The sequence below is a fragment of the Myotis nattereri genome (assembly GCF_964212035.1).
Source record: "Myotis nattereri genome assembly, chromosome: 4".
Classification (NCBI taxonomy): Eukaryota; Metazoa; Chordata; class Mammalia; order Chiroptera; family Vespertilionidae; genus Myotis; species Myotis nattereri.
The window spans coordinates 104,854,804-104,867,756 of record NC_138079.1 but is presented as its reverse complement, the minus strand read 5'-3'; the positions used below and the strand labels follow the sequence as shown (position 1 = coordinate 104,867,756).

The 12,953-nt window shown below is 48.6% G+C and overlaps 1 protein-coding gene across 3 annotated transcripts in view; it reads left to right on the top strand.

The window, feature by feature from the left end:
* The window catches only part of LOC308517477 (acyl-coenzyme A synthetase ACSM1, mitochondrial-like), a gene marked incomplete at its 5' end in the record, with an annotated part of 36,761 nt that extends 27,780 nt beyond the window's left edge, over positions 1-8,981 (top strand). For all 3 annotated transcript variants that reach the window (XM_081088628.1, XM_081088627.1, XM_081088629.1), the window contains 6 exons: positions 907-987; positions 1,476-1,577; positions 4,570-4,697; positions 5,690-5,789; positions 6,854-6,973; positions 8,637-8,981. In XM_081088628.1, coding sequence (XP_080944754.1) covers positions 907-987; positions 1,476-1,577; positions 4,570-4,697; positions 5,690-5,789; positions 6,854-6,973; positions 8,637-8,732 — 627 coding nt within the window. In that variant the 3' untranslated portion in view covers positions 8,733-8,981. The remainder of the gene's footprint in view (positions 1-906; positions 988-1,475; positions 1,578-4,569; positions 4,698-5,689; positions 5,790-6,853; positions 6,974-8,636) is intronic.
* Positions 8,982-12,953: the final 3,972 nt, after the last annotated feature.

Below are 12,953 nucleotides of genomic sequence, written 5' to 3'. Positions count from 1 at the left end.
AGCTGGGCTTCCCAGTGTCCAAACTGGGAACAGAATGCTGACCCTGCGGGTGGTGGCGAGGGGAGGGGAAGGGGTGTGTTCGCCCCACCCACACCGGGCTGTGCCCAGCCTGCACATCCCACAGGGCCTGCCCGCTGTCCTCACTGATGTGGGGGCTCATGCGCCAAGTGTCCTGGCTGCAGAGCCCAAAGGGCCATCTCTATGCTCAGACGCTTGTTATCTATGGAGGGAAACACCCACAAAAGTCAGTATAATGCCCTGTTGGCAACAACAGAAATGTGGGGAAAGTATCGCCAAAGGAGGGTCGCCCAGGCCTTCTCCTGAGGCCTGAGTCTGGGCTGGTTGCCCTGAGGAGCCAGGTGAGCTCATGGGTGCGGCCTGTGCAGCTTCCCGCCCCACGGGCTCTGAGAGGGGGTGCTGGCCCAGCCCCTCTGACAGAGGAGACCCAGGGCATCACCGCATCTTCTGACTGTGAAGGCTTCGCTCTAGGACAGATGTAGCTTCAGAGAACCAGGAAGGAGGCAGAGGTCACCAGGAGGGCAATGGGGTGGGAGTGGTGGCAGAGGAGCAACCTAAGTGATTTCAGCGCAGCCCCGAGGGCAGATGGGGCAGGGATCCTGTCAGCTGCAGTCTTGAGTGAGTGTTGGTCAAATGGACACAAGCCTGGCGTGCAGTGGGCACTCCCCCACCCACAACCCGTCCACAGCCCCGAGCTCAGCCCTTTGCTCCTTTCTTGGCCTCCCCCACGGGACCCTGTGGCCGAGGATGCAGAGCTTCCAGCTCCCCACAGGCTCTGTGAGCAGCGACCCATGACCCCTGCGAGCAGGTGTGCTGCGTATGGTTCTTGCTGCTCTGTGATCCGCCTGCACCCTTTGACCACTGGTATTCTCTCCCTTTTGTGCACAGGGATTCACATGCGCCACCCTCCGGGGATCACAGGTCAAGCCCGGTTCCATGGGGAAAGCCATCCCACCCTTCGACGTCCAGGTTTGGTGCTAAAGGCGGGGCCAGGGAGCACTGAGGGCTCAGCTGGGATCAGACCCCGTGTGACACCAGGCGGCAGAAGCAGCCGTGCCCCCTGCCCGCGGTGTCCTTCCTCCTCTCCTCCTACTTCCCTCTGATTTCCTGGGAGGTTTCAGCACTGTGGGCACCAGTGCAGCTCACCGTGCCAGCCGAGGCCGCACACAGCCGTGGCACACGGGACCTGGAGGAGCGCCGGCAGCTCTGTCCACCCGCCGGGGCTTTGAGCTTGTCCTGACCCTGTTTTGTAGCTTGAAGACACATGCGACGTCCACGTACCAGGAAACAAACACTCCCATGACTTGCTGATTTCAAAGACTTGACAGCTTCATCCTGTTTTCTGCCAGGGACCTCCCCATGGTCCCCACTGGTGTCACACGCATAGGCCAGGCAGAGCTTGGGTGGGCAGGAGTGCTGGGAGCCCTGCAGGGGGACTCACAGATCTCTTGCTCCAGATCATCGACGACGAGGGCAACATCCTGCCACCCAACACTGAGGGCAACCTTGGCATCAGGATCAAGCCCACCAAGCCCATCGGCCTGTTCATGTTGTATGAGGTGAGGGCGCCCACCTGCCACTCCCTGGCCCGAGCACCCCTGCAGCGAGAAGGGAGGGGACTCAGCTCTGCATCCTGAGACTCCTCCCATCTCCGTTATGTGCTCCAGTTCAGTGAAGCCAGGTCCAGTTCCCCCAAAGCTCACAGCCTTTCCCCTCCTAACCCATGTGACTGATGGGGTAGAGAAGCCTGGCTTCATAATCATCAAATCTGGGGGCTGATGATTAAGAATGCTGGCTTCGGCTGGGTTCACGTCCTACCATCCGATTTACCAACAGGGTGGGAACAAACCAAGTCACTGTCCTGAGCCTCCTGAGGCCTCCCCTCCCCCACTTCTCAGACACACCGCCTGCAGACCATAGGAGTCATGCGTTTCCCCATGACAAATAAACGGCAGATCTAAGATTCAAACCCATGTCTTTCAGCCCCAAAGCCTAATGGGAAATCCAGGGATTACAGAACCTGTGATGGGCTCTAAGGAAACTGACCAGATGACCCCTAGCCCTCCCAGGGTAGTAGAGGCCACTCAGGAAATTCTCAGCTTCCAAGACGGGCCCTGGAAGGGTGGGCACACCTGAAATTGATCTCAGATTCCACCTCCTTTCTCCCAAAGAACAGCCATCAGAGGTTCTCTCTCTTGGAGTCACTGTTGTCATCACTCTGGCCTCCAGGGGACGCTGCTCCTCATGTGATACTATCAACCAACAGTAATAAACGCTGGCTAAACCATTCTTTGTTTTGTTTATCTTTTCAAAGAACCAGCTCTGGGTTTCATTGATTTTTTGTATTGGTTTTTTTTTTTTTTTCATCTCAATGTCATAAACTTCTGCTCTAATCTTTATTATTTCCTTCCTTCTACTTACTCTGGGCTTTTCTTGTTGTCCACTTTGTAGTTCTTTAAGTTGGAGGGTTAAATAATTTATTGTTAATTTTTCTTGTTTTTTGAGGTATGCCTGTAGTGCTATGAACTTCCCTCTCAGGACTGCTTTTGCTGTGTCCCAGAGATTTTGAGTTGTGTGTTTATTTTCATTTGTTTCAAGAAAGGTTTTAGTCTTTATTTTTTAAATACATTTTATTGATTATTTACAGAGAGGAAGGGAGAGGGATAGAGATTTAGAAACATCGATGAGAGAGAAACATCGATCAGCTGCCTCCTGCACACCTCCTACTGGGGATGTGCCCGCAACCAAGGTATATGCCCTTGACAGGAATCGAACCTGGGACCTTTCAGTCTGCAGGCCAACGCTCTATCCACTGAGCCCAACCAGTTAGGGCTATTATTTATCTTGATGTCGTTGGTAACCCATACTTTCTTCAATAACATGCCATTGAGCCTCCATGTGTTTGAATGTTGTTGGGGGGCTTTTCCTGTAGTAGATTTCTAATTTCATTCCACTGTGATCTGAGAAGATGCTTGATATGATTTCTATCTTCTTGAACTTGTAGAGACTTGTTTTGTGTCCTAACATGTGGTCTATCTTTGTGAATGATCCATGTGCACTTGAGTAGAATGTATATTCTGCTGCCTTGGGGTGAAATGTTCTATAAATGTCAGTTAAATCCATCTGATCCAGTGTGTCCTTTAGAGTCACTGTTTCCTTGTCACGTTTTTGTCTGGAAGATCCAGTGAAGTCAGCAGGGTGTTAAAGTCCCCTGCTATGACTGCATTGTTGTCAATCTCTTTGTTAAAGTCCTCTAGCAGTTTTTGGAATATATTTAGGTGCTCCTGTATTGGGTGTGTATATGTTTACCAGGGTTCTATCTTCTTGTTGGATCCATCCCTTTAGTATTGTGTAGTGATCTTGGTTGTCTTTTGTGATGGCCTTCATTTTTAACTCTATTTTTTTGGATATGAGTATTGCTACTCCTGCTTTTTGTTCCATTCCATTTGCATGGAAAACATTTTTTTCCATTCCTTCACTCTCATCCTGTGCATGTCTTTTGTACTGAGGTTGGCTCATATTTTTGTATCCATTCAGTTATCCTATGCCTTTTGATTGGACCATTTAATCCATTTACATTTAGGGTTATTGATAGGTACTTATTTGTTGCCAATTTAATTCTGTATGTGTAGGTTTCTCTCTCTGTTTCTCCTTCTCATTACAGCAGTGCCTATCGCATTTCTTGTAATGCTGGTTTGGCGATGATGTACTCCTTTGGCCTTTTTTTTTTTTTTGTCTGGGAAGCTCTTTATTTGACTGTCTATTTTGAATGATAGCCTTGCTGGCTATAGTGATCTTGGTTTCAGATCCTTGCTTTCCATTACCTTGAGTACTTCATGCCATTCCCTTCTGGCCTATAGATTTTCTGATGAGAAGTCAGGTGTCAGCCTTATGGGAGCTCCTTTGTAGGTAACAGTTTGCTTTCCTCTCGCTGCCTTTAAGATTCTCTCTTGGTTTTTAATTTTTGGCATTTTAATTATGATATGTCAGGGCACAGTCCTGTTTGGGTTCTTCTACTTGGGGTTCTATGTGCCTTCTGAACTTATGTGACTTTTTCCTCCACCTGGTTAGAGAAGTCTGCCATTATTTCATCAAACATTGACCTGCTAGATCCTGCACGGCCCATACTAGGGACTGAGCCGACAACCTGGGCATGTGCCCTGACCAGAAAGTGAACTGACAACCGTTGGGTACATGGGATGATGCTCAACCAACTGAGCCACACTGGCCAGGGCCACAAGCTTTCTTTGAGGATGAGATGAGATAGCACTTGGGGAAGAAAATTCCTTTAGCAAATGTTTATTGACACCTTTCATCTATTCAGCTACTATGTTATATTAATATCAATTGTCAGTGTGTTCTGTGCATTAATTGACCTGTAGCATGCGCTGAGTGTTTGCATGTAAAGCAAACAGACACAGAGAGATTACAGAAGTTGCACAGGTGCCTGGTGGCGTGAGAAGCAGGATTCAAACCCAGATCTGAGCCCCAGGTTGCAGCTCGACATCTCTAATCTCACTGACTTTAACAAGAGCGCCCTTCTCTTTGCAGAATGACCCAGTGAAGACAGCCAAAGTGGAGTGTGGGGATTTTTACAACAGTGGGGACAAAGCAACTATTGACGAAGAGGGCTACATCTGGTTCCTGGGGAGGGACGATGACATCATCAACGCCTCTGGGTAGGTGTGGCTGACCTGGGGCCTGGCAGCTCTAGCTTGTTTCACCATTCCTGCATGCACTGGGGATGGGACCCTCAGCCAATTCCTGTTGCAGCCATGTCTACAGGGCCCTGGCCCGGGGGTATCTGTGCATCTCCCCTAACATCAAAATAAAGTTCAAGAAGGCCTGGAAGTGCAACCACAGTAGACACTGTGCAATTTAAAGAGGGGATATAGGGTTGGGAAGGGAGGCCTTATTTGAGCCCCTATTTGTCCCCATTGGTTGGGGGAAATTATTCTCTGTGTTCCTCTAATGGGACACATGTCACAGAACAACAACAACAGCAGCTAAGCTTATGGAGTACTAACTGTGTGCAAGTACACTCCTCTGTGCTTTGCCTAACCCAGTAGATGCCATTATTGTGCCTATTTTTTGGATGAGAACAAGGAGTCACTGACCAGTGAACTAAGTTGCTGAAAGTTTCCAAGGTAGTGCAGGGAGAAGCCCAGATCTCAACCGAGGCAGTGTGGCTCCCCATCTGTTGTTCCGACCGCGTAGGTGATGTAGGGAGAAAAAGTGACGCAGTAACAACTTCCCTTGGATGCATCAGGGAAATTAAGTTTGTTTTACTTTTTAAGTTTCTAAATGAGATTCTGATGTAGTGAGACAGAATTTCTCTAAACTTTAAGACCAAGTCTGAGGCTCCCAAGAGTACAGTAAGAGTCCTGCTGGGAAGCTCCTGGTGCCACGCCCACAGCCCCAGGAGGACAGCCTTCCACCCCCGCCCACCCACCAGAGGCAGTGAGGGGAGACCTGGGAGCATCTGAGCCTGGAATGCCCAGGTCTCCACATCCTGGTCCCATTGCGGAGCCTTTTCACAGGCCTCTGGCTCTCGTGAAGGTTGCCCTCTGTGCCCAGGGAAGCTGTGACTCCCAAACATGGAATTGGAGGCCTGGGTCACTCCAGCCCTGGCATCTGCTCAGACCCAGAGCAGGAAACCTTGGTCCCGCAGGTACCGCATTGGGCCGGCAGAAGTGGAGAGCGCCCTGGCTGAGCATCCGGCGGTGGCTGAGTCAGCTGTGGTGAGCAGCCCAGACCCGATCCGAGGCCAGGTGAGGAGCAGGACAGGAGGTCATGGGGTCTGCGTGTGGGCACTGGAAGGCTGGTGCAGGGAAACTTCCAGAGCAGTTGGTGTGCGCAGCGCCCTTACACCGTGTGGGCAGCAGGAGGCACTGTGGCATCATCCGTGACATACTGACTAGATACTGGGTGAGGTGGCTCATTTAACCCTCACAACAACCTATTGAGTTAAAGACTCTTCCTTATTATACCATTTTAATAGACAAAGAGACAGCATACAGAAGTTAAATAACTTGCCCGGATTGCACTGTGGTGGAGCCAGGATGGAAATCTGAGCACTCTGTTTCCAATGCATTCATTGGATTTATTGAGCACCTACTCTGTACAAGGCCCCGTGCAATTAAATGGGGACATAAATAACAATATAAAAGCAATAAGTTCAGCCCAGCCTGTGTGGCTCAGTGGTTGAGTGTCGACCCAGGAACCAGGAGTGATTCCCAGTCAGGGCACATACCAGGTTGTGGGCTAGATCCCCAGTAGGGGGCCTGCAGGAGGAAGCAGGGTGATGATTCTCTCTCATCATTGATGCTTCTATCTCTCCCCCTCCTTTCCTCTCTGAAATCAATAAAAACGTATTTTTTTTAAAAAAAAAAATCAACAACTACTTAAAAAATGAAAACAATAAGACCAATTAGTTACCAACAATTATTAAATGCCCACAAGGTCCCGGCACAGAACTGTACATACGTTAGTGGTAAAAATGATGATGAAAACAATGATGCGGGGGTAATAATGAAGTTACACTGGGTGCGTGTCTTATGTGTATCAGCTCATGGAGTCTGAACACCAGGCCACCGTGTCCAGCTCCATGGGATGAGCCTGTACTCTGCGCAGGTCACAGAGAAGGGATTTGAGGTTAAGTGATTTTGCAAGGGAAAGAGGAGAAATTGGAAGTATTTGGGTTTGAACCTGGCCCTGTCCTCTTCCAAAGGCTCAGGGGTCAGCTTGCGTTGCCATTCACTGCATTAACACTTACTTTTAAACCAGGCAACTGGGTGGCACTCGCCCTGAGCCTGGCTCTGGTTCTGCGTTGCAGGTGGTGAAGGCCTTCATTGTCCTGACCCCAGCGTTTCTGTCCCGTGACCCGGACCAGCTCGCCAAGGAGCTGCAGGAGCACGTGAAGGCAGTGACAGCCCCGTACAAGTACCCGAGGAAGGTGAGTGGGCCGATGCTCGAGCCCTCCTGAGCTCTGCTGCCCCAAGTCTGGTCGGGTGGCCGGGAGACGCTGAAACCGCACATAGAACGAGCATTTTTCTCTGCAGAAGAAGCAATTCGGCGTAGGGGTGGATGCAGCCAACTGAGTGGGATGGAACCTCTATTCTGGGTCGGACCCCAAAACATGCTGCACATTCCCCTGAGGGCAAAAAATATCAGACCAGTGCCCAAAGCTATCCAAGGAGGCTATTTATAAACCTTCAAAATTTGAAAAAGACATCCAAACCAGCCGCTTTCTAACTATTCCTAAGCATGATTCAAACTAAGAAATACATTCCATATTGTCACTCAGTACTTACGTATGTACACAACAAACGAGTGTTAACAAAATTATATTTATCCTTAAAACATGCCATCCATTCTTGTACTTTTTATTCTACTGCATTGGTTTTTCTGTTTACAGATTTATTTATTGTCAATCTTCACATGAGGATATTTTTCCCATTGATTTTTAGAGAGTGTGGAATGAAGGGAGAGAGGGAGGACAAGAGAGAGAGAGAGAAACATTGACGTAGAGAGACACATCAATTGGATGCCTCCTGTATACACCCTAACTAGAGCCAGGGATGGAAACGGCAATCCAGGCACATGCCCTGAACCTGAAATCAAACCTGAGACCCTTCGCTGTGTGGGCCGACGCTCCAACCCCTGAGAAACACTGGCCAGGGCTGCATTTGTCCAATAGAGAAGTTATAAAATTATTTCTGAAATGTAATATTACCTTGTAATTTTAAATGATGTAGATTTTTTATTTTTAATATAAAGGTACCACAATATATTATTAAGACAAAAAGCGGGCTATGAGAGAATAAGCATAACATTATTGTATTTGTTTAAAAACAAAGTTTGAAAGGATACGGATGCCAACAGTTAACATTTCCTACATTGTCTGAATGTTTATAGTCAGTGCATCTTGTAAAGCTGTGTAGTTAACAGTTACTGAATATTTAGTTCATGTGCCAGGCCCTGGATTCAATGCTTCACGCGCAGTATTATTTCATTTAATCCTCTCTGCAGCCTGAGATGGTCTAACCAAGTGTTTTACGGAGTTGAAATTGAGGCTCAGAGAATAGGGTTAATACAGGCAGAGCTGGACCATAAACCACGTGTCTCTAACAGCAGCAGCGTTCTTGCTTTTAATGTCAGGCTCAGCTGCCTCCTAGAGATAGAACAGGGATGCGTACCAGTTAGGACGGGCGCTAGATGTTACTGTAACAATCAGCCCCACAGCCACGTGGCTTATTCTAGGGAAGGCAGCTGCCATGCTCATGCCACATGCCCACCCGGGTCTCCTGGGACCAGGTAGAGAAGCAGCCACCATGTAGGCTGTCAGAGATGGGCAGAGAGGGTGGCCAGGCTCAGAGGTTCCGACTCTCCTGTGAGAGGTGGCGCGCTTCACTCCCCCACATTTCATTGGTCAGAGCGCGTCACAGGGCTGCAGCCAGCTTCAGGGGGTCAGGAGGAGGACCTGACATACTTGGCCCCCACCATTGAGACCACCACCTGCTACAGCCTGTTTGGGGGACATGCAGGGTGAAGGGAGGAGTGGGGACCATTAGGAAGTGACAGCAGGACTCAGGATGGTTTGCTTTCTCCTCACCCAGGTGGAGTTTGTCCCTGAGCTGCCCAAAAGTGTCCTCGGCAAGATCAAAAGGAGTGAACTACGGGAAAGGGAGTTCGGTCAGAGGCAACGGCAGTAAATTCAACATCCCTTCTGAGTGTGACCTTGGGCACACCCTGGCTGCCTCGGCGCCCCCACATGCGGGGTGATGGGGGAGGTTTAGGGCTGATGGGGAAGGGCCCAGGACGGCCAGCATTCCTGCATTTCTGTTCTGTTAAGTGAACATCAGTCACTACCCTGCCTCCAAGGCTCTTGTTCCTTTGGATGCCCAGGCGGGCGCTCAGATCGGGGCTGAAGATAATAAAGTGCTGACATCGACATCAGGGGGATCCTGCGTTGTGCCTTCATCATGTACATGAACCTGTGCTGAATGCGGTCCCTCCTTGCTCTCCCCCCTCCCCCTGGAGAGAGCACAGGCCTGATTCTCGCTCCTGTTGCCTCCCGCACACGCCCCAGTGTTCCCAGGTGGCCCTGCACGTCCAGTCGATGTCCAGGGCCCAGAGTTCCGGGAGTGATGCTCTGAGCAGCCCAGGCACCTGCCTCAGCTGGGTCCCAGCCTAGGCCCGGGGTGGGCACGGGAGTGACCAGCTCTTCAGGGACCGGGCTCCACAGGACTTTCCCAGCCTTCTCCAGAGGTGCCCTGTCCCTCATTCCTAGGAGGGGCCAGGGGCGTAGGGGTCTTACCCCTCAGATTTCCCCCATGTGCACCAGCCCACGCATTCCTTCCCAGGGATCCAGGGTCTTCCAGCCCTTCTCCCAGGGCCAGAGTCCTCCCTAAAAACTCCCCCTCCACACATTTTCAGTTCTTTCTGCCACCAGAGTCTTCCCCACCCCCTCCCCAAACCTGGGCATGGGGTTCTATGAACTAACCCTTCACTTCATCCATCCTTCGGATGGGACCCCCAGGGGCACATCACAGGCTGGGAGCAGCAGGGGCAGAAGGGGCTCAGCCTGGGGTGGGGAAGGAGCACATTTTGTCTCCTTCTCCCTCACCCCTGGGAGTCACTCTTAGGGAGATCGCCTCTAAACCTGCTGTTTCCCCGGGGGCACAGACACACAAACTCACAGGGAAATATACAGACACCACAAGACAGAGACAGCCAGACACAGACACCCCAAGGCCCACCTGGGCACTCAGGTGCAGGGATCATGGCCAGGCTCACACAGACTCACACTGTAAACATGGGCAACAGCTCCTTGAGGAGAACACACACACACACACACACACACACACACCAGCACAAACATACTTGGAAACAGAACACTGACATAAAGAGGAACACAAATACACAGATACAATCAGGAACATCCAAAGGGGCAGCAAATTCACACACACACACACACACACACACACACACACACACGCAAAACAAACACTTCCAAAATACTGAGTCATATTAATTCAACACATTAAGAATTAAGGTACTGAAGATGGCGGCATAGGTAAACACCGGAGTTTGCTGCCTCACACAACCACTTCAAAAATACAACTAAAAGACGGAATGGACATCATCCAGAACCACAGGAAGGCTGGCTGAGTGGAAATTCTACAACTAGAAGGAAAAAGAAAAGCATACCGAGACTCACAGGAGGTGCAGTGCGGAAGAAAATACTAAGGTACAGAGGCGCACACGGAGCGGGCTGGCGGCTGAGGGCGTGGTTGTCTTTTTCAATCGGGAGGGAGTCTCAGGCTCTGAGCTCCAGTTCCGGGCGAGTCTTTGGAGACCCAGACTCATACGGGAGAAGCGGGACTGTCTGGCATCGGTCAGAACTCGAGGGCAGCTTTCTCTCAGAGGTGCTTGCAGCGATTACCGGGACACTGAGAAGCAGAGCCTCTGAGGGCAGGACTGAGAGCAGCCATAACTGCTCACTCTGCCCTGTTGATCCCGTGGGACCCACCCCGACCAAGCCCTGCAGGGAGGCTTTTGCTGGATAGCCTCAGGCAAAGGCTAGATTAGCACCTCCCTAGAGATCCCAGGAGCCAGGAAACCCAGAGGTCAGAGTGGGACCATCCAGTTTGCAGCTTCTCGGACCCTTAAAGGACACACTCAGGGGGCAGACCCAGTGAGCACCAAAGCCCCACTGAAGCAAGTCTTGCCCTGGAGGAGTTTCTCCAGCACAGAAGTTCTCCCACTGCAGACACAGCTGATTCTCACAGCCAATTCGCCTGGAGGTCATTCCCTCCCAGTGTTAACTACAACAATCAAGGCTTAACTACAACAAGACTGTGCACAAAGCCCACAAAGAGGTGCACCAAGAGTGTCCTCCTCAGGTAATTGGGGAGGCTGAACCACTGGGCCCTAGAGGACACTTAGCACAGAAATCCACTGTATCAACACAGGGAAGCATAAAAAATGTGGAGACAAAGAAACAGGACACAAATGACAGAAATGGAGGAAAGCAAACTACTGGATATAGAGTTCAAAACCACACTTTTAAGGTTTTTCAAGAACTTTCTAGAAGCCGCCGATAAATTTAGTAAGACCCTCAAAAAGACTGGTGAGACCGCCGATAAATGTAGTGAGATCCTCAAGAAATCTAGTCAGACCCTCGATGTTATGATAAAGGACCAACTGGAAATTAAGCATACACTGACTGAAATAAAGAATATTATACAGACTCCCAACAGCAGACCAGAGGATCACAAGAATCAAGTCAATGATTTGAAATACGAAGAAGCAAAAAACACCCAACCAGAAAAGCAAAATGAAAAAAAGAATCCAAAAATACGAAGATAGTGTAAGGAGCCTCTGGGACAGCTTCAAGCGTACCAACATCAGAATTATAGGGGTGCCAGAAGAAGAGAGAGAGCAAGATATTGAAAACCTATTTGAAGAAATAATGACAGAAAACTTCCCCTACCTGGTGAAAGAAATAGACTTACAGGTCCAGGAAGCGCAGAGAACCCCAAACAAAAGGAATCCAAAGAGGACCACACCAAGACACATCATCATTAAAATGCCAAGAGCAAAAGACAAAGAGAGAATCTTAAAAGCAGCAAGAGAAAGAAACTCAGTTACCTACAAGGGAGTACCCATACGACTGTCAGCTGATTTCTCAACAGAAACTTTGCAGGCCAGAAGGGAATGGCAAGAAATATTCAAAGTGATGAATGCCAAGAACCTACAACCAAGATTACTTTATCCAGCAAAGCTATCATTCAGAATTGAAGGTCAGATAAAGAGCTTCACAGATAAGGAAAAGCTAAAGGAGTTAATCACCACCAAACCAGTATTATATGAAATGCTGAAAGGTATCCTTTAAGAAGAGGAAGAAGAAGAAAAAGGTAAAGATACAAATTATGAACAACAAATACACATCTATCAACAAGTGAATCTGAAAATCAAGTGAATAAATAATCTGATGAACACAATGAACTGGTGATTATCATAGAATCAGGAGCATAGAAAGGGAATGGACTGACTATTCTTGCGGGGGGGGGGGGGAAGGGGTGTGGGGGATGTGGGAAGAGACTGGACAAAAATCGTGCACCTATGGATGAGGACAGTGGGTGGGGAGTGAGGGCGGAGGGTGGGGTGGGAACTGGGTGGAGGGGAGTTATGGGGGGAAAAAAGAGGAACAAATGTAATAATCTGAACAATAAATACTTAATTTTTAAAAAAAATGAATTAAGGTACTGCCCGGCTGGTGTGGCTCAGTGGCTGAGCATCAACCTTGGAACCAGGAAGTCAGCGTTTAATTCCTGTTCAGGGCACATGCTTCCTGGTCAGGGCACATGCCCAGGTTTCAGGTTCATTCCTCAGTAGGGTATGTGCAGGAGGCTGCTGATCAATGATTCTCTCTCATCATGGATGTTTTTATCTCCCTCTCCCTTCCTCCCTGAAATCAATAAAAATATATATTTTTTAAAAGGAGCAGGAAAACACTTTCGGGTGTGATTACTACCTTAATGTGCTGATGGCTTCTTTGATGCATACATATGTCAAATATCAACAAGCTTTATTCATGAAAAAGGTGCTATTACACATAAATTATATTACAGTTAAGCTATAGGGAAAAAAATCTGATACAAAAACTAGAAAGGATTTTATGTTGTTGACAAACACATTGCATATATTTTTTACATAGTTAAAAAAGCTTAACTTATGAATTTACAAGAAAACATAAAACTAAAAAACAAATACCAACTTATAGTGGAAGGGAAGGTTACTTTTTCTGTTGTATATTCATGATATACCTGGATTAAATCCTTTGGAACATCACCAAATATATGTCTAAACTGTATAAAAAATGGAACACAGTAACCACAAAAAATGTATGATAAATATACAAATGAGAA